The sequence below is a fragment of the Hyla sarda genome, chromosome 3, assembly GCF_029499605.1.
Source record: "Hyla sarda isolate aHylSar1 chromosome 3, aHylSar1.hap1, whole genome shotgun sequence".
NCBI lineage: Eukaryota > Metazoa > Chordata > Amphibia > Anura > Hylidae > Hyla > Hyla sarda.
In genome coordinates, this window is record NC_079191.1 from 152,929,608 (window position 1) to 152,951,660 (window position 22,053).

Sequence of the window (22,053 nt, forward strand, 5' to 3'; positions counted from 1 at the left end):
TTATCTGCCCTGGTCATGCCCTGGGACTGGCACCCAATTTCCTCATAAGGATTTTTTCAATATATTATTATTCCAGATCACTAGAGCTGTTTGAGGAGAGTGCAGTTTGTCCTGAGAGTCAAAAGCAATACTTGATGTAGAAAATGGGTTTAGGAACCAAATATGAACAATTTTGGCACAAACTTTTGTCATTAGATGTCTGTGCAGTTCTCAAATACATTTGACCTCGTAGGTTGGTGTTTTAGTTGTCCAGTCACTCCAGTAAATGATATCACTAAATGATCTTGCCTCTTCCTCACAAAACTTTGTCATGCCTTTTAATCGTTGTGCTTTTCCGATCTCCCCTTTTTAAATTATTTATCCTCTTATATAATTTATATTAAAAACACACATTATAATTCTCTATACTGTCTGCTTACCCCAATCTACACTTTTGGGCAGCCTAGTTTTGCTTCCTGTTTCTGATTTAGAGCTTACTACTGAGCCTCTCCTATATAAAACCAGTTTCTCGATCGGCTCCATTGGGGGACACAGAAACCGTGGGTATATGCTGCTGCCACTAGGAGGCTTGATACTAGGCAACAAGAAAAGTCGGCCCCTCCCAGCAGGATATACCCGTCCACAGGCACCTGAGCTAATTAGTTTGTCAGTAGGAGGCAGACCTGGTCTTTTTATTTTATAGTTAGGGCCTGTTTTAGGTTCTTTTCTCCTTTTTTATTTTCATTTTTTTAGGTGGGGGTTCAGGAGCAAGGTGCTACCTGTTCCCCAATATGCGGCTAAGGGGCATGGGGCATAATGCATGCACCATTAAACCCTTCCTGCCAACGTTCAGCGCCTGGGGTTGCACCTTGAGTCCAGGTCCCCCTATCTTCCCTGCTTGTCCCGCTGTCTCAGCCCGACATGATGCAGGTGACTATAACTGGCTGAAGACCTCTTAGGTGAGTATGGCTTTTTACAGCTTCCCACCACCGCTTTCTGTCTATTATGCCTGGGTCCTTGCTTGGGGAGCCCCTTATCCTTAGTGCCTCCTGGGTGGGAATTTTCGCCTCTTATCTGGATTCTCAACCTCTGTAGACCCCCCCCCCCCCCCCCCCCTTGTTTTGGGACCACTCCTCTTTATTCATTCTGGGGACAGTTCCTGCTATACCATTCTGATGGAGGGGACATAATCAGTGGTGTAGGCTTTGTTTCACATTATTCAGGGGCATTTTTACAGCTCTACTGTTCCGGTGGTGCGCTATGCGCATGCAACCTGCATTTTACTTTCGCTTCGGCCGCCTCCATGCGTGAGGTGAACGGAGTGTCGGATTCCGGTAGCTGCCTGCTGTGCTGCCTGCAGCTTTTTCTCTACCACGGCTGCACTTCAGTTGAAGTTGCAGAAGCACAGGGGGCTTTCATACTGGCCGTGGTCCTCTCAAGGCACTTAGCTCCGCCAACTCCATGCTGGCCAGCATTTTGTTCCTCCTCTTTACGGCAGACCTCCAGAGAGGCTCGCTCCCACTCCCCTGATCATACGTTTGGGCAATCTCTAAAGCGCCCTAGGGTGGTATCCTCGGGTTCCTCTCCGGAATACGGAACTCAGGACAGGCGCTCTCCTCATGGTTTTCAAGAAGTGCACCTGATCTCGGGGTCGCTCTCCTGGTCGCCGCTCTAGGTCTCCAGATCTGCGTACCAGGTCCATTTTGCCTTCATCAAAGACTGCCTCCACCCGCTCTCCTGGGGAACTGGAAGATGAGGCGTCAGGTTCTGCCTCTGATTCAGGGGACCAAACCGGCATGTCCAACATGGTAGACAACTTAGTCTTGGCCATCAGGGACACCTTTCACCTAGAGGACCCAGGAACTTTGGACACAGGTCCAGAAGTTTCCTTTCACCGCTCCCGTCTCTCTCCTAAGGTTTTCAGCTCTCCTAGTGCTGGGCGGTATGACCAAAAATGCATATCACTGTATTTTTGTAAGTTATGGCGGTTTCACAGTATTTCAGCCCCCGGCTGAGTGTCAAAAGCCCTTTCTGTCTGGGCTTCTCAACTCCGCCAGGGCATTTTGTCGGTCATCCGTAAACCTTCCTCTTCCTGAAGGGATGCCCCCACTTGAAGATTCTTCTTGGGTGGGAAGGAGTTTGTCCCTTTTTTGGGATGTTTAGTCCACCCATGTGCAGGACTCTTGGGTCCAAGATTGCTTTTTCCGTTTGGGAGGCGGACTTTCTGAGCCGCTACTCGGCCGACCCCGGCGATGAGTGCTCACTTCTTACAGAAGCGTCTGCGGAAATCTGCAACCTCTGGGGCTCCCTGGATGTGGACCTGTTTGCGTCCCACCACAACCAGAAAGTTCCTCGCTTTGTGGCGAAGTCCCAGGATCCCTTGGCCCTAGCCGTGGACACCCTGGTGCTTCCCTGGTCGCACCTCCCCCTCCCTTATCTCTTCCCTACTCTTCCTCTCCTTCCCAGGGTCCTGAGGAAGCTCAAAGCGGAGGACATTCCCGCCATTCTCGTGTCTCTGGACTGGATGAAGTGCCACTGTTCCTTCCAGTTCATCCCGACCTGCTCTCTCAGGGTCCCCTTTGCCACCCCAATTTACAGTCACTGCATTTGACAGCATGGCCAGGGGGTTCTCTCCCCAAGTAGTTCGCACTATGATCAAGGCGCGCAAGCCCTCCTCTGCGAGGATTTACCACCGTGCTAGCGGTCTTATTTTTGTAAGTGTGAATCTCGCTCCTTTTCTCCAGTTACTTTCTCTCTCCCACGACGACTTTCCTTTTTACAGTCAGGGCTGGAACAACGCTTGACTCTGTTCCCTTAAATGGGCACTCAGATACAAAAACTTCTGATATGTTGTAAAGCATGCAAAAACAATAGGTTTTGCAATTGCTTTCATTAGGAGATTTTCAGTATTTCATGCAGAAAAAGCCAGTCAAACTGCCCCCCATCTGCTTTGACACATACTAGTCCTGCTGTGTCCATGCATCATCACCTACGTCATGGACACACTTCCTTGATTGACAGCTGTGAACGCAGGGCTCACAGCTGGAGGAAAAATCCTCCTACTGTCAGCTTGTATCCCGCTACTGTCAGTGAGAACAAGCTGGGAGTTGTAGTTTTGCTAATAATAGGGGAGATGTGAGCAGACAGCATACTGAGGGAGGGGGCGGAGACCTGCACAGTGAGGCCACGCCCCCTCCCTTTGAGAGGAATTCAGATCGTGAGCTAAATTAAAAGTGCAATAAAAAAAAGAAAGGTGCTAGACACATAAAAATTTGATGTACATGATCAGGATTAGTTACTGAGAGATCAAAATATATATATTTTTTGTTGGGTCTGATAGGTACGCTTTTAAGGGACAAGTTTCAGCTCTCTCCATCCTCTTTCAGCGTCCCCTGGCTTCCCATCCTCACATCTGGACTTTTCTGTAGGGTGTTGCTCATACGGCTCCGCCTTACAGATCCCCTACTCCACCTTGGGATCTGAATTTGGTTCTCTGTGCTCTACAGGATAATCCCTTCGAACCTCTCTGGGATGTTCCTTTTCGTATCTTTTCCTGGAAGGTGTCCTTCCTCATTGCAATCACTTCCATTAGGAGAGTTTCGGAGCTGGCAGCTCTCTCCTGCTGTTCTCCCTACCTGGTCTTACACCAGGACAAGGTTGTTTTTCATCCGGTTCCGTACTTTTTGCCTAAAGTGGTCTCCGCCTTTCACCTAACTGAGGACATTGTCCTTCCTTCCTTTTTGTCCTGCTCCATCTCATTCCAGGGAACGTTTGCTTCATGGTCTTGATGCGGTATGGGCTGTTCAGATTTACCTTTCAGTCACTTCTTCCTTTTGCCAGCGTGACTCCTTCTTTGTGCTTACGGAGGGTCGTCATAAGGGGCTTCCTGCTTCGAAGGTGACCTTTCCACGGCGGATCCGTTCTGCCATTTCGGAAGCTAGGAAATACTTCTCCTTTCAGGGTCTCGGCTCATTCCACTCGTTCTGTCGGGGCCTCCTGGGCTTTCCACATCAGGGCTCTGGTCTTGCAAAATTACACACGTTAAGTTTTACCAGGTACATACCTTTGCATCTGCTGATGCTGGTCTGGGCCGCAAGGTGTTGCAGGCGGCTGTGGTCCAGCCTTCCAAATAAGTTGCTTCCATTTTTTGCTCACCCCAGGAACTGCTTTGGTGCCTCCCTCGGTTTCTGTGTCCCCCAATGGAGCTGATTGAGAAAAGTAGATTTTTATGCTTACCATAAAATCTTTCTCGGAGCATCCATTTGGGAAACAGCACCCACCATTTGTTCTGGTGTTCCTGGTTTGTTTACCTGTCCGAGGGTGGTTTCAGTTAATTTTTATTCTGTGGTTTCCTCGGACAGTTACTGTTTTTTCTTTACCTGTCGGTCCTCTCCTACTTCTCTGGGACTAAACTGATTAGCTCAGGTGCCAGTGGGCAGGTATATCCTGCTGGGAGGGGCCAACTTTTCTTGTTGCCTAGTGTCAAGCCTCCTAGTGGCAGCAGCATATACCCACGGTTTCTGTGTCCCCCAATGGATCCTCCGAGAAAGAGAGAGATTTAATGGTAAGCATAAAAATCTACTTATTCAAAGCATGTCCTCTTGCCTGGTCACTGCATGGCACTTTAAGGGGTAGGGCCACATGCAGCGGAAATGCTGAAAATTTTTTTTTTCCCAAAGATTTTCTGCTATGGGTTTCAGTTAGAATTTTGTAAATTCACGTCAAGAAAAAAAAAAATTGTTTACTACCCCACAGATGAGCAGTGTTTTCACAGCAACATCTGTAACACCTGCATATTTAAAATCTGCAGCATATTTGAAACTGACAGCAACGAAGAGAGATGAAACAGACGGATGACTCACCCATAAAGCAGTAAAATCTTCTTTATTCAATGCTCTCAGCATAAGAATACAGCAGGTACAAGGGGGGTCTTCAGCAGGAACGCAGGGCTGTGGAGTGCAACGACCGTATCGCTTCTGACTGAAGCTTCTTCCGGCCTCCTACCTAGGAGGCCGGAAGAAGCTTAAGTCAGAAGTGATACGGTCGTTGCACTCCACAGCCCTGCGTTCCTGCTGAAGACCCCCCTTGTACCTGCTGTATTCTTATGCTGAAAGCATTGAATAAAGAAGATTTTACTGCTTTATGGGTGAGTCATCAGTCTGTTTCATCTCTCTTCGTTGCTGCATGAATACACTTTTCACTGTCAGACGTAGATGCTCCCATAGCACTCATCACAGCAGGCTACTATTATATCCGATAGTCCGGACAGAATAGGACTTAGCCATAGACGAGTAGACAGTGCCTGGTGCCTTTCTCTAGTTCACACAGCAATATTTGAAACTGAATTTGACCGATTTTGTCAATTGCAGATCACCACCACACCATTTTACAGGTGGACTTTGTACAGGTGCTTTACTGTAACATTTGGCTGGCATTTTCAAAATATTATTCACTTTACTGTTACTGTAAATGCTGTGGATTTTTTTTTTTTTTTTTTATGGGAATGTGTGTGGCTCTTCCCTAACTATTGCATCTGGTCACTGTGGTGAAGAGTATTTACAGGCATACCTGCATGTCCCCACTTAGATAATTTTTAATCCAGTCATACCTCAATAACCACCAAAGTCCAGCAGAGTGCAATGTCCCCCTCGAGCGATTTCACAGTCACTTATATTGTACTTGATTAGTTATTGTACACTGTATATTATAATAATGGATCCATAGCTACTGTGAATGCCCAGGGCCTGTCACAATAACTTATATAGAGCTCAACAGGGTGCGACTGCAGGTACAGTATAGGAAGATCTTCCTATTGGTGTATTAACAAATACATTTACCTACTTATATCTACAGTATCTAGCAATGATTTGATTGCTGAGTTGGAAATACCTCTTTAGTCCTATAGCTGCTTCTGAAACATTTTTTTTTACTAAGATACTGTTATCAATTATTATTTATGGTGTTAGAAAGAAGAAACGCAAAAGATCATCTTCCTCCTCAAGTACTTCATCAGAGAGCTCTTCATCTTCTACTAGTCATAAAAAATACAAAAAAAGAAGTAGGAGTAGAAAACATTCCGTATCTTCAAGCCACTCACGGAAGCATTTGAGTGTCTCAATTCATGAAGAACAGCTTACCCCACCTGCCCACACGTCAGCCTCTTTTTTTAAACAAGATTATCGCCAAATTTGTGACAAGCAAGATAGACCTCAAAAATCCCTGGACTTCAAAACAAGGAATCGATCCCTATCTGTGTCGTCTTTGGAGTTTATAGATCCTGCTGGAGGTAGGTCTGAAGATTCAAGAGATTCCTACAGTTGTGCAAAAACTCAACCTAGCGTTGGCAAATCAAAAAGTGCATGTTCGGCTAGTAAGTATAGATCTGGTAGAAGAGATTCTTCAGACTCTTACAACAGAAGAGCTGAAGGGAGGCACAGAGATGATTTTGAAGATTGTCAGAAAGACCTCAAAAAAATATCCAGCTGTAAGTCTTCTGTGCGAGACGATGGGACCAGTGAAAGAAGGGTTAGTGGTGGTGGTAGGTCACATGAAGAGTCTCTCCAGGGAAGGGCAAATACATCTCATAACGAAGCCCAAAATGGTAACAAAGACACCAGTAAGACTTTACCTGGCAATCTATTAAATATTCTCAACCAGATTGCTGAGTTTGAGAAGGAAAAAGGTGTTAAGCAAAAATGTAAATAAAATGTTCTTCCTTTGCTAAAATAGGCCTTAATTCTGTAAGAGAAATATATTTTATTGGTTTATAATGGGATAAATCAGAAGGTTTGTAATATGATATATACATTTTCCAAGATTATAAAATTATTATTTTTTTTGCCCATGACACTGGCCGTACTATGATTATGCCATAATTTATAGTGTTTTGTCTTTGATATATTGCTGTGCACAAGGTGTCTTTATGTGCACTTAAATGAATAAGTTGCAACACAATCCAGGAGTGAGCTACTGATGTATAGGCCACCAGTCAAACAGTCGCTCACTGTGGTCCACTGCTATTTCGAGCACATCTGTGCACTTTCTGGTGTCTTCGAACTGCAAAGGTGTGTACCAAATGGTGCAGTATCTTGTGTTATATATGTTTTAATAAACTCTAAATAATGTGAGTCCTGTGCTTGTCACTTTATATAGTCCTACTGTCAAACATCTATGTACAGGTATTAGAGGACCCCGTTTCCCTACGCCAGCTTCAGCAACCTGAACCTTTGAATCCCACAGGAAAAGTTTGCTTCATTTTTTAATTTTCAATTGTTAGCACCAAATTCTGATTCTTCCGTCATTATGGTGTAACAGAAAAATAGATTTATCTGACCAGGCTGACTGTTTGCACTGCTTAGTGATCCAATTATTGGACTTTTAGATCCATTCAAGTCTTGTTTGTTTGCCTTAGACAGCATTGGCAATCAAACTCGTTGTCTATTATAGCCAATCTGTGCCAAAATACAGCAGGTTGTGCATTTCAACATGTTGGAGCCCCATCATTTTATATGGCTGTAGTTTGCTTGACTGTGCACTATACCTGACATCCTGCTTTGATACCTTTTCAATAGGGCTGCACAGTTTTGGGAAAATGTGCGCTTTCGATTAGAGGTAAATATTGCAATTTTACTTTGCAATATAATAAACATATGACAATCTTCCCATTTCACGTCTATTCCCCATTTCACATCTATTCCCCATTTCACATCTCCCCACATATTGAAATTTACAAAAATCATTTGTGATTGTGATATTATGCAGCCTCATTTTTCATTGATTTTGTTTACCTTTACAGAACCTGCATTGGCATGATGTTTACATGTACAGAGAATGGTCCTGTATGTTCTCAACACTGTTACATGAGAATACCCCACAAGTTTGGCAGTTTTTAAAATACTGGCCCCAGCTATTCTAACACTGCAATGCTTAATTCGCTGTTCCTCATTCTAATGTGGATTCACACTAAAACTCGACAGCTAACTGGATGATATGGTAACCAAAACCATGTACTGGCACTAAGTCTTAGTAGCCCACAGGCCACATAAATTATAAACACTGAACAAAAAGGCCAAAGTGTGGTATAAAAATAACAATTCTTTATTAGTCAGTCACTAAAAACATGAACAAATATAAAAACAGAATACACATACAGATAGAAAAAGAGGAGAGTATATCATAAGCTGGGTAAAGTGCATAAATATGCAAGATTAAGTGTCAAAATAGTACTGGGACACTCACAGTATGCAAAGTGCTAAATATATCAAAAATATTGTATAGAATGTATGTACCATAAGCATGAATACTAGTAAACAGCAAATTATAAGCTGGGAAGGAAAAAGGATGGAGTTAAGATAAACAAGTCAGGCCATGCACCCATATATCAGGTGAGGTATGTGATATATGGGTGCATGGCCTGACTTGTTTATCTTAACTCCATCCTTTTTCCTTCCCAGCTTATAATTTGCTGTTTACTAGTATTCATACTTATGGTACATACATTCTATACAATATTTTTGATATATTTAGCACTTTGCATACTGTGAGTGTCCCATTACTATGTTGACACTTAATCTTGCATATTTATGCACTTTACCCAGCTTATGATATGCTCTCCTCTTTTTATCTGTATGTGTATTCTGTTTTTATATTTGTTCATGTTTTTAGTGACTGACTAATAAAGAATTGTTTTTTTTATACCACACTTTGGCCTTTGTGTTCAGTGTTTATAATTGGATGATATACTACATATAAAAGTCACCTAATTTATATACAGGGAAGCTCCAATTGTAAAGGGTCAAAAATAGAAAGTGTCTGTTCAGCGTACATTACAAAGATGTTAAAAGGGGTAAGCTAGTTTTTTTTCTTCTAGTTTTGTCTTCTTTTAGCCCATAATGGCAGGTTATAATGTTGGGTCTATAATAATCTGATATATTGATCGCTGTAGCTATACTCATCTGCCTTTGCTAAATGCTATTGCTAAAATATTGCAGAAGAACTTTGTTTTCTTTAATTGAAAACATTTCAGCTTGCTCTTTGCCTGTAATTAAGAGGAGAACCTTGGGATGGAGCCTGAAGATACAAGAAGTTAGGAGTTGAAGTCTAAACATTGGGCTTTTGTGGAAGGATGGAAAAATCTCAAGATAAAGAAGTTGCAACATAAGTGACCTATGCTACGCCATGCTCAAATGACCAATCGGCATATAAAACGATGATTTGATACGATAGTTTTACCCTTCCCTTTTTGCCAATTGTAAAAACGAATGTGGTTTTCTAATAAAGGGCAGAACTCCTTGGGAGTCAGTGCTGAGAAGGGGATTTATACCAACACTGTCTGGTGTGAATTTGCTTATGGCGACACTCGGCAAAATAGCACAGCGTAATACTGTATAAATATGCTTCTATTGCCTCAGTGTGCCAATTTGCCCTGTTTTCATGCCCAGGACCCACTCTTGTAAGTGCTGTAGTGCAAGTCTTTATTTTACTGATGTCTGGAGGGTGTGACTATGCTGCAGTGGGTGAGTAAATAGTGTGAAAAGGATTCACTGATGACACCCACCCAGTGCAATATAGGCTCCCCAAAAGACCATGTGACTTATGACATTGTCCCTGGCCATATGGAATGCTGGAGAAGGTCAGATACAATGGGAGGAAAGGAGGAATGGGGATAAGGAGAGAAGAATGAGTGCATCAGTAGGTAGAGAACCAACATCGGGTTCTTGATAAATTACTTCACACATGAGGTAGGTAACAGAATGGCATTGTGGCATAGACTAGGGTGGAGGAGCTCAGCTGGTCTCTCAGGGCCAGAAACCTAGATATCGTGAAGTCTGCCTGCAGAGAAGAACACCAAGAAGACCATATTTTGTGAAATTTGGAAGGGTTCCTACGATGCTTATAAACAAGGTATTCATAATTCACTGTGGTATTGATCAGGGCTTTCCAACCAGAGAGTAGGGGACCTAGGATCCATCCAATGCAAGGCTATGGACTTGTGAGCTAAGAATAATACTTCCCTAAGGAAAACAATTTTGCATGGTGACCACTGTTCCTCTTCAAAGAGACCCAGTAGGCAAGGCCTGATGTCTGCTGACAAGGGATGCTGTAGTAAGGTTCCCAAAAACCGCTTGATGTCACCCCAGAAAGTATGTATGGGAGGGCATAGCCACATCATATGCATGTAGTCCGCTCCACCAACTCCACATCTGACAATTCGTGTTTGGGAGTCTGCCCATGTTGACTAAGCGTGTCAGTGTGAGGTATGACTGGTGAAACATGTATAATTGAATTAGTCTTATTAATAGAGGGGGAAACAGTTAACTGACGAGGAGTGGAGTGATGCTCTATCTTCTCACTGAAGTCTGGTATAAGGGTCTTCCAACGTGGTTCCACCAGAAGGGGTTCCCCATCCATCTTGGCGTTCAATAAGGTAGTATAAAGTGCAGATATTAGACCTCGGGGCCTTGTTAAAAACACCTATCAATGGGAAGCGGGAAAACGGCACAGAGGAGGTAGGGAATTGCATCGAGAACGCGTGTCCGAGCTGGAGGTATTTACAGAAGGACTGACAAGGGATGTCTCTATTATCTAGGAAATACTGAAAGTCCCAAACGCGGACACCATCATGGACATCATCAATAGTTGAGACTCCATGAGACCTCCAAAACTGAGGATCCAGCATAACAGAAAAATGAGGAAGTAAAAGATCAGCGACATACCTCCCTGACTTTTAGAGCACTGCAGGAGAGACAATTTAAGTTTGCCTCTTCCCCCCTCCACACGGCATGCAATTGCTTAAAGAATGACATCGGAATCGGGGCAGAGGCATGCTCAAGCACGTATAAGCATTTGGGAAGGACCACCATTTTCACGAGGTTGATGCAGCCAGCCACAGAAAGTGGTATGGTTGCCCAAACCTGAAACTTCTCACAAACAAACGGACGCAGGGGTTGATATTCATCAATAGTCCCTCAAATGCTCGGTTAACGTAAATACCAAGGTGTTTAAAGTGGGAGACAACTTTTAAGCCATGGAAGCACACACCCCAATTAGCATCCCGCAGGGGCATGAAAACTGATTCATCCTAGTTTATCCTCAGTTCCGAGTAGTCGCCAAACCTATCAATAAGCAGGACGCCAATAGGAAGGGTCTTGGCCGGGTTAGGCATAAAGAGTATCATGTCATCAGCGTACAGGTCTACTCTATCCTCCCTTGAGCAAACACTTATTCCAGAATAAACAGGGTGTTGACGTATCTGCAGAGCTAAGGGCTCAATGGCAATTGCGAACCCCCGGCTGAGTCAGTAACCTGTACTCTGCGAATATTATCAGAGGTGGAGCAACCCAGCATGAAGCCTGATTGGTCCACATGGATAATCTCCAGGATAACTCGATTTGAGTCTGGCAGCTAACATTTTAGTGAGCAATTTATAATCCAAGTTTAAAAGAGAAATGGGGCAATATGAACCACAATCTAAGGGGTCTTTGTCTGCCTTTTAATATGACCACTGTGGAGACATTGTAGAAAGAATCAGGGAGTTAAAATGGAGCCATCTGAGGCACAAACCTGTAGCAGCGTCGGAGAGAGTGAATTTTGGTGAATGAGATGAGCCAGCAGTTTGCTAGACTGGTTGTCCAACTCAAAGGCCACTTGACTATTAAAAAAAAAAAGTTTGTGAGCCGCCTTCTCCTGTAGGCAGTGAAGATAAAGCCGGCAAGCCTGGAGCAAGTCATCCCTATGTGGGTCAGTAGGGTCAGTTAAATATCTCCACTACAGCTCAGAACATCCCGTTGCCAACTAATTCTCCTCCCGCACAGATTCCCATTTGAGATACGAAATGGCAGATTGTAAACATCCGCGTTAAAAGGCTTTAGCAGATTCCCATACCACTAATTTGTCCTCAGCATCCCTGTAAATGTACCAGAATACTATCATGAGGGCCTAGAAGGGATAACCAGTAGAGATTAAACCTCCAGCTTCTAACAAGTGGGGGACCCGGTAACTCCAAGGTCAACAATAACTGGGAGTGGTCAGATACCCCACGAGTAACATAAGCTAGGGCCCTCACTAAGGGACTTAACAAAGGGTTTCCTATCATTAAGTCAATTTGTGAGAGAATTATAACCAGCTGCCTGGCAAGAGAACGGGCGTGTACATGAGTGCAAAGGTATATAAATATCCAACCACCCCAGTTCCGAGAGTAATGATGCAGCTAATGGAGTACGGGAGGGCTGGGAGTCAGTGTAGCAACCAGCGCTATCCAATCTGGAGTCTAATATATTATTGAAGTCACCCATACAGCGAATTTTGGCCCCAGGGAAGGAAGAAGCGAACACAGCTACTTGGTGAAGGATGTCTAGGGAATCCGGGGGGGGGGGGGGGCATAGACACCAAGGAGAACATATGGGGAGGAGGACATATCAATGAGGGAGGAGACAAAAACAAATCTCCCATCAGGGTCTATGCAAGTCTGGCGGGCTTCCCATTTTAGGGATTTATGAATCATAATGGAGACTCCCCTAGAGTGGGAAGTATGGCATGAGTGTACTGTAAATTGCACCCATGGTCGTGATAACCAGTGGGTAGTGGCAGTGGTCAGATGTCTCCTGCAGGCAAACAATTAAGGGACTGTACTTACGGATAGTGGCATATACCAGGGAGCGTTTACGAGGTCAACCAAGGCCTTGTACATTCCACGAAAGGCCCTTCATAGTAGCTGTAGGACCAGATTGGGGCAGGAACTACAGAAGAGATAAAAAAAAAATAGAGTAGGTGCACTAGAGCTAGTTCGGAAAGCAAAGGATAAAAGAAAAAGATAAAACAGAGTGAGCACACAAAAGGACCAGACAGAAAAAAAAAATCATCAAGGTAAAGTCCACAGACTAGATGTCGGTGGAAACAATAGGTACAGGGAAGAGTCAGTGCATCAAATACATGAAACCTTGGAACTCGCATAGATCTAGTACCAGAAATCTATACCAAACTAGAACATGTAAACAAATACTTCAGAAAAGTATAAACTGTGCTAGAGGACTTAAAACAGCCTATACCCTTTTCTATAAAAGTTACTGGGACAAGCCAGAGCAGGGTACAGTACTCACAACAGGGTCAGTCCTGGTGGCAAGAAGTCCTCACATGCGAGAAGGCAGCAGCATCTTTGCAAGTAGGCATCTGGCAAAGGTGCAGAGGAATGGAGAGCCTCACCGAAGCAGAAGCTCACGGCCTGGTATTGTGCCGACGGGAAGCCCACTCATCAGCCTCCTGGGGGGTGAAGAAAAAAGGTGCGTTCCCCGTCCACTATCCGGAGTTGAGCAGGGTAGACCATCGAGTAAGGCACTGCCAATTCCCGAAGTTTCTGACAGACTAGAAGGTAGCTCTTTTCTTTTGAAGATCCGGGGAAAAGTCTTGGACGAAGGACACCGGGGAGCCATTATATGTGATCTCAGGTTGGCAGGGTAGCAACAGCCGGGCCAGGTCCCAGTCACTGCAATTAAGCATACAGGCCAGAAGCAGGCACAGTGGGGCCCCAGGTAGATGGGGGAGCGTTGGTACACGATGAGCCCCTTCAACCGCAAAGGCTGCGGAAAAGTGAGAGTGTTGGGCAGCAGCTTCCGCAACCACCACTCCACAAATTAGCCCGGGTCCTGGCCCTCAGAATGCTCTGGGATGCCCACAATACGGAGGTTGTTCCTCTGCAGTCTGTTCTTCAGATCGTCCGCTTTCTCCTTCCATTGGGAAGCTGTGAGCTCAAGGGCCGCGATGGTAGCAGGTAATGGAGCCATGTTGTCCACCACAGTAGGGATGCGGTCCTCTGTGTGGTGCATTCTGTCTCTGAGATTGTAGAGGTCCGGGCACAGCAAGCCGAAATCAACTCTAACTTCCTCCAGCATACTAGTAAGTGAGGTTTTGCAGGTCGTAATGGCAGATAATAATTGAGCAGATACCTCCCCGAGGGTAAGGTCAGCAGGTGAGGATGGCAGAGGTAGAGCAGGCAAGGATCCGGTATCAGCAGGAGCGCCCATGTGAGAAGACTGTGAGGAGCCGGCGCCATCTTGAGAGCCCACGCGGGCGAAAGGCTGTAGTTTCACCACTGGATTTCCTTTATGGTGTGGTATGATGGAGCCAAGTGATCCACTTCGGTTCCGGAGCCTCTGAGGAAGGATCAAGAAGTCCAGGATGATAGCAGGGTGAGTAAAAGCACGCTCTCAAAGCGGAGCAACAGCAGCATGCATCTGCTCAGCTCAGCATCCAGGCCACGCCCCCACCCCCCCACCCCCTCTTTCATTTTTTAAGTGGGAGAACTTGCACAATTGGTGGCTGACTAAATACTTTTTTGCCCCACTGTACCTAGAGTAATTGTGTCTGTCAACTTATTCTGCTGCACACTTAGACTCCCATACTGTGCTTGGGCCTATCACATGTATATAGTTTTTCAATCCAGAATTACAAAATGTCAGTATATTGCGCTTGAAAAAGACTAAATAAACCACTTACGGATAGGTTATTTATTCCACAGTACACATTTTAGTCAATAAGATCACAAATTTTGGAACAAGTGAATATCTTTTATAGTGCTGTTACTTTGGCCTCCTTTGAGTACTTCCTCTACTTGAGCTGCGAGATGTTGATGCTATGGGAAGACCAAGTTCGACAACATTTACTCTTGATGATGGTAATGAGGTTGTTGAAGCTCTTGAAGAAGTTGATCTATGAATAATATAAAATATACTTTAATGCATGCATGTATTACCACTGCTCACTCTATATTGTTCAAATGGCTTGTTCAGTCTTAGTCTAATATTTTCCTTTTACCTAATACTACTTGCACCGCAAATCTAATATTCTGCAAAATGCTAAAACATTCTAAAGACCTGACATCTTTATAACTAGCTTTGATAAAGTACGGTATCTACTATTATTGAAAATTACACTGCCTTAAGTGAAGGAGCCTGCTACACTTTTATTCAATGTAAACACATTTTAAAAATAACCTAAATTCACTTTCATGGTGCCTGGACCATGGGTCATCTGGCAGCCCCTGGCCCACCAGCTTTAGTGTATTAGATCTGTTCCTGAGATATCTATTAATCGAGACATTAGTCAATGTAGACTCAATTTATGGTTTAGTGATGATGGGTTTGCATCAAGGTAAACCAAGAAAAATGTAAGTCGTAGTAACTCTCTCTTCCTTACTTGTCAATGGCCTCTACTGTGTAGTAGTGCTTTAAAATATTTAGGAATGGAGGTCAGCAGACATCCATGATTTCTACAAACAAAACACAGACGAAGAAAATAGTCTCACTTCCATTCTCTAACAAGTTGCAAAAGCCTTCTCAAGATAGTCCTCTTACCCAAAATTCTGGCATCAGGCACTCACAGATGTGCCTAAAGTGCCAAATCTGTCATCAGTGTCGCCTGCACTAACCTGTCAGTATAGACAGGTAGTGCAGGTGACAATGACGACAACGATACTTACTTGGTCCCGTTTGGTGCTGTGGTTCCAATCTTCTGTTGTTTCAGGGCCGAATTGAAGCATAGATCGAGCTTAGCTGCTGTTCGCTAGCAGTGGGACCCAGCAGGGAACAGCAGTGGTGACGTCACTAATCTCTACCCGTGCTCCAAGATCGGCCCAGAGCAGAAGAATAATGGAGTGGGACCAGATAAGTATCCTGGTCATCAGTGACACCTGCACTACCTGTCTGTACGTGCACTGTGGATGGGTCTAGGTGCTGTCCTTTTTTTTCTTAACCCCTTTATAGATTATCCTGGAATAGAAACATATCTAATTTCCTCCCAAAACAGGACCACCCCTGTCCTCAGGTTGTGTGTAGTATAGTAACTTTGCCCCATTTACCTCAAGGGAACTGAGATGCAATACCAGACGCAACCTTTGGACAGAGGGGGTGCTGTTTTTGGTAGAAATTAGCTCAGTGTTTCTATCTCTGAATAACCCCTGATCTGCAATGTCCAGCATTAGCTGGTCCCAGATGCTGAGTATGAAGCATGTTGTTTATCAGAACAATCTATTTAGATGATCTTCAGACTCTCACATTTTGTTTCTGCCTCATGCTAAAAAAAAAAAAAAAATTTAGTTCCCCCCTCACTCTGCACTTAATACCCCATGAAGAAGTAAAAACAGAAGGTTACAAATCTTTGCTAAATTTATTGTACTGACAAAACTGAAATGCACTTGCAGACTGGCAAGTGTGCCTGGCCAAATGCCCTAGCTAATGAGGGGCTTAGATGATGTGAGATATTGTAAGAGACTATCACTACTTTCTAAGTGGTGCCCAGACAAATGCAAAGATGCCCATTAAAATCAGGGCTGGTGAATTGCTTAAAGATCCTACTGACCTGCTTAACTAGTGGTTTGGGCAACTCTCAAGAAACCACCAAGAACAAATGGCTATGGTGCACTAACAATTCTGAAGCAATTAAAATCTTATTCCTCCCTAAATTTTGTACCTTTTTCATCTGGCTCCCCTTCTTCCCAAATGTTTTTTTAAACAGCTTTGTAGCACTCTGAGATCCTTCTACTGGCAGGGAAAACCTCCTAAACTTGGTTGGGCCCTCTTCCAGGCTCCTTTAACGACATGATGGGTTAGCTGCTCCTGATATGTATTACTATTTTTTATGCTTCCCAATTGGTGTATGCTGCATGGTGGATCGACGTGGATCTCTTGAATGCAGCAACGGCTTTTGCTGGAGCACTTATGGGGTCCTAAGAGAGCCTCACCAGCATGTTATACAAGTTTTCTTCGGTTTCCTATTACCCTATCCCAATCCAGACGGTAGCCAGGGTTTGGTCCGTGGTGTCGGGACAGTTTCCACAGCCGCTGGTATCTCCTAGAGCACCCTTGTGGGGGAATACTCTCCTTCCTCACCTACATGGGTTGCAGGATGCTAGCGTCTGGGGAACCCATGGAGTCAAATTTGCTGTCCATCTGTTTGGGGAGGATAGCGAGATCGCAATGACATCCCTGGAAGTGCCCTTTTCCGGTACCTCCAGCTTAGGCATGCCGTTCAGGCGCATTTGGCTCCCTGACAGTTACTCCTGTTTTTTCTGAGGTGGAGCTTCTCTTAGGTACCACGGACCTCTCCAAGCCCCTTACTCACACTGATGCTCTCTTACAGACTTTGGGGCCTAGCCCCTTTGAGTTGGCCTTTAAAGGGGTACTCTGGTGGAATTTTTTTTTTTTTTTATCAACTGGTGCCAGAAAGTTGAACAGATTTGTAAATTACTTCTATTAAAAAATCTTAATCCTTCCAGTACTTATTAGCTGCCCTTTACAGAGGAAATTATTTTCTTTTGGAACACAGAGCTCTCTGCTGACATGACCACAGTACTCTCTGCTGACATCTCTGTCCATTTTAAGAACTGTCCAGAGTAGATGAAAATCCCCATAGAAAACATGTGCTGCTCTGGACAGTTCCTAAAATGGACAGCGATGTCAGCAGAGAGCACTGTGGTCATGATGTCAGCAGAGAGCACTGTGTTCCAAAAAGAAAAAAAAAATCCTCTGTAGTATAGAAGTAATTTACAAATCTGTTTAACTTTCTGGCACCAGTTGATTTAAAAAAAAAAAAAAAGTTTTCAGAGTACCCCTTTAGGTGGGTGGAGAATGGAGGTGGAGGACCAGTGGCGGGAGGAGAAGACATACTACTCTACTGTAGTCAGTGCTAGGGACATGCTGATTAAGATTTGTACTGTGCCTTTATTACACCCCAAAGAAATTGAAGCACATTGGTGTTTCTCCCTCCAATACTTGCTTCCATTGTTAGTCAGTGGTGGGGACTCTACTGCATGCGGTTTGGAGTTCTAGTGTAGCTCCGTTTTGGAGAGAGGTAATGCGTTTTTTAGCTGATAATTTGGAATTTTCCTTACTCCTCAGGTGTGCCTCCTAGGCATTATTAAAGGGTACCTCTCATCAAAAGAGCTTTTGATATATTATAGATTAATGTATGCAGAATAACTTTACAATTGCATGTTATTAAAAAATATGCTTCTTTCTATTTAAATTTTCCACTTTGAAGAAATGACCACTAGGGGTCTCCCTACCAGTCCTGGCAGCAAGCATTTCAGACTCATGCTGGAGTCCTAAACACTACGAGCTGCCAGTCTGCTTTGTTCACAAAGGAGAACACTCAGAGCTGCCAGCCTGCTTTGTTCACAGCCTGTTTGGCTGTGAACAAAGCAGGCTGGCAGCTCTGAGTGTTTAGGACTCCAGCATGAGTCAGAAATGCTTGCTGACAGGACTGATTGGGAAAAATACAATAGAAAGAAGCATATTTTTCATTAACATGCTATTGGAAAGTTATTCAACATTCATTAATCTAAAATATATCAAAAGTTTATTTGATGAGAGGTACCCTTTAATGATATTGAATCTGGTTCCCATAGACTGTTACTAATTTGTTTTCTCCTTTTTTACCCGTTAAGTGGTTGTGATGTGAATGCCACACCTCCTCCTCTATCCAGGTGGATTAGCTTGGTGAATAAATATGTACCCCTCTATTATGCCTTGTATGTGAGTCGCAAATGCCCCTGGGTCTCTACCCCTCATGTTTTGTGGGTGGTTTATAGGCTATTGTCTGTTACCCTAAAAGTTGTATCTGATTCCACTTACTGTTGTGTCCCCTGTTTAGTCTGACAACTCCGGCGGTCCCAGGGGCCCATAAAGCAAACTCTGTGTTTTTTTGTTGTATTTTTTTTTTTTTATTCTTGAAAACCTGTTATTAAATACTTAAAAAAATAAAATAAAATTCCAAAGCACTAGGATTAGGAAATTGATTTGGCAATCAAGAACATGAAATCCAAAAAAAACAACATCAGGCATTGATTAGATCTCTGCAGGGATGCACAAAGCTGATAAAGAATTATCAGCACAGATGCTGCATTTACTCTCAAAATGTCTGGGACACTGCAACTTTTCTGGTCGACTGAATGCAGGGCACCTTAGTGAAAGTCTCAAAGAAAGGGGTCTAACTGCGAGTAAGGTGATCATGAATCAGATTCAGATAAAGATAGATGCCAAACTCAATCCACACAGGCAGATGCTGTGTAAACCACATCATTATACTCCGTATTATTCTGGAAAAGATCAATAAATTCCAAGGATCTCTATAGTTGGTGCTTGTTGATTATGAAAAAGTACTCTACTTAACCCCTTAAGGACCAGGCCCATTTTGGCCTTAAAGGAGTACTCCAGAGTAGGAAAATTGTACTCTGTACTGCCAGCAGTAAAAAAAAATAGAGGTGCATACCTTCCTTCGCTCTCCCCGGTGCCTCCGGTAACCCGCTCAGGTATCTGCTGCGATCCTCTTCCTGGTTGCCGGTGGTCGGCAAGTCATACTGCGCTCAGCCAATCACCGTACGCAGCAAAGTCCCGACTCTCCGACCACCGGCAACCAGGAAGAGGATCACGGCGGAGACCGGAGCGGGTTATTGGAGGCACCGGGGGAGCCAAGGTAGGTATGTACCTCTGTATTTTTTTACTGCTGGCAGTATGGAGTACAATTTTCCTATTCTGGAGTACTCCTTTTAAAGGGGTATTCCGGCCAAAAACAACTTATTCTCTATGGAAAGGATAGGGGATAAGATGTGTGATAGCAGGGGGTCCGCCGCTGCGACCCCCTGCAATCTCCCTGCAGCAGCCCGCATTCTATGCGTAGCTGTGTCTGCGGTTTCGGAAACAGTCGGGCTTCTGAGACGGGGACGTGACGTCATGCCACGCCCCCTTCATTCATTTCTATTAGAGGGGACGTTGCAGCCCTTACGCCCCCTCCCATAGAAATGAATGGAGGGGGCGTGGCGTGACGTCATGTCCCCGTCTCGGAAGCCCGCGATTTCCGAAACTGCAGACGCAGCTACGCATAGAATGCGGGCTGCTGCAGGGAGATCGCAGGGGGTCCCAGCTTCAGGCCCCCCGCGGTCAGACATCTTATCCCCCTATCCTTTTGATAGGGGATAAGATGTTTTTGCCCGGAATACCCCTTTAAGGACCAGGCCAATTTATGTTTGCATTTTTGTTTTTTCCTCCTCACCTTCTAAAAATCATAACACTTTTTTATATTTCCATCCACAGACCCATATGAGGGCTTGTTTTTTGCGTCACCAATTTTACTTTGTAATGACACCTATTTTACCATAAAATATATGGCGCAACCAAAGTATTATTACTTATGTGGGAGAATTGAAAAGAAAACTGCAATTTAGCAAATTTTGGAAGGTTTTGTTTTCACACTGTACACTTTTTACGGTAGAAATGACATGTTTTCTTTATTCTGTGGGTCAATAAGATTAAAAATGATACCCATGTTACATGCTTTTCTATAATTGTACCACTTTAAAAAAAATCTCAAACTATTTAAAACAAAATCAGTATGTTTGAAATTGTCCTATTTTGACCACCTATAACATTCAAATTTTTCCGTATATGGGACGATATGATCTGTAGTTTTTATCGGTACCACGTTTGCCTTGGTTTCACTTTTTAATAATTTTTTCATAATTTTTTTAACAATTGATGCACAGGATTTTCTGCTGCAGATGTAAACTAAACAAAATACAAATCCTGCACAACTAATTCTGTGTGTGAACGTACCCGTAAGGAGGAAAATATTCATGTGATTAGATCACTTGGACTATTACACAGGGCAATCATCAGCCTGCTCAATTATAGAAAAAAGAAAAAACATGGATTTTTTCATTTAGGTCGGATTTGATATTTTACTGGCTAGCTAAAAGATAAAGAGGAGGACTTGGATGGAGCTGAATAGTCTAAAATGGTCTGCCTGAAATACTAGTCAAGACGTATGCTGCAACATGTACACAGACTGAAACCTTTGAAAATATTCCCTGATAAAGCCACCGTAACAAGATCATGGAAACGCCTTTTTCAGGTTTAAAACTGATGCTTTTTGTGAGGGTTAATTATAGATTTGTAGGTCTCAGGGATTAGATGTTTATTACCAGACCTGTAGGAAGGGAATAAATATTTTTGAGGATATAGTGCTACCCAGTATTAAAAAGGCACACCTTTATAAATTGGCCACTGTTTAATGGTTTACTTACCGGACAGAGGATATTGAACTTCGTGAGGAACCTGATCTTGAGCTCCCTGGTGTTGAAGTCCCGGTTGGTAATTGTAAACCAAACTGAAATAAGACATCAATTATAAGTCACATGTACAAACTCAACCAACAATGCCTACTGAAATCAGAGCTTCTTCTAGAAACAAGTATAGGAGCTTTTATATGTCTAGCTCCCTGACAATTCTTTTAATTCTTACTAGTACATAGCCTGCAAGATTACAAGGATCCAGTTACACATTAATAAAAAGGTACCAGGTAATTGTTGTTATTGGTTAATGGTAAGCTTAATTGCTTTTATAGGCCTTGTTCACACACAGTAACATCAACATTTTTTAAGCTGAAAAACTGCATTTTTTTTTTGTTAAAAATAGGCAGATAGTCTTATAATAATATGTTCCACTGTAGTCAATGGAAAATCTGCCATAAGGGCAAACAAGGGGGGAAAATGTGTTATTTCAAATGCTTTAACTTAACCCCTGGACGTAAATGTACGTCATGGTGACGTGGTACTTAACGCACCATGACGTACATTTACGCACCGACATGATCGCGAGCACTGGAGCGGTGCTCGCATCATGCCCAGCAGGTCCAGGCTGCTATCAGCAGCCAGGGACCCGCCGGTAATGGCGCACATCCGCGATCGGGCGGATGTCCGCCATTAACCCCTCCGATGCCGTGATCAATACAGATCACTGCATCTGCGGCAATGAGGTACTTTGAACGGATCGCCCGAGGCGCTGCCGTGGGGATCCGATCATCCAGCTTGTGGCCGGAGGTCCCCTCACCTTGCTCCGGCCGTCTCCGGGGGTCTTCTGCTCTGGTCTGAGGTCGAGCAGACCAGAGCAGAAGATCACCTATAATACTGAGCAGTGCTGTGTCCTATTCATAGCACTGCACAGTATTAGCAATCAACTGTTTGCAATGAAAAGTGTAAAAAAAAAAAAAAATGTCAAATAAAAAAGTAAAAAAATTGGAAAAATCCCC

At 43.7% G+C, this 22,053-nt stretch overlaps 2 protein-coding genes across 6 annotated transcripts in view; one reads left to right on the forward strand and one right to left on the reverse strand.

The window, feature by feature from the left end:
* TTC14 (tetratricopeptide repeat domain 14) overlaps positions 1-8,061 on the forward strand; it is a 37,787-nt gene extending 29,726 nt beyond the window's left edge. Inside the window, exon 12 of one of the 2 annotated variants that reach the window (XM_056565274.1) lies at positions 5,946-8,061. In XM_056565274.1, coding sequence (XP_056421249.1) covers positions 5,946-6,684 — 739 coding nt within the window. In that variant the 3' untranslated portion in view covers positions 6,685-8,061. The remainder of the gene's footprint in view (positions 1-5,945) is intronic. The other variant, XM_056565273.1, reaches the window with a different exon arrangement.
* A 6,390-nt stretch (positions 8,062-14,451) lies between these two features.
* The window catches only part of CCDC39 (coiled-coil domain containing 39), a 127,973-nt gene continuing 120,371 nt past the window's right edge, over positions 14,452-22,053 (reverse strand). For 3 of the 4 annotated variants that reach the window (XM_056565279.1, XM_056565278.1, XM_056565276.1), the window contains exons 19-20: positions 21,050-21,132; positions 14,452-14,682 (exon numbers count right to left, since the gene is read on the reverse strand). In XM_056565279.1, coding sequence (XP_056421254.1) covers positions 14,553-14,682; positions 21,050-21,132 — 213 coding nt within the window. In that variant the 3' untranslated portion in view covers positions 14,452-14,552. The remainder of the gene's footprint in view (positions 14,683-21,049; positions 21,133-22,053) is intronic. The other variant, XM_056565277.1, reaches the window with a different exon arrangement.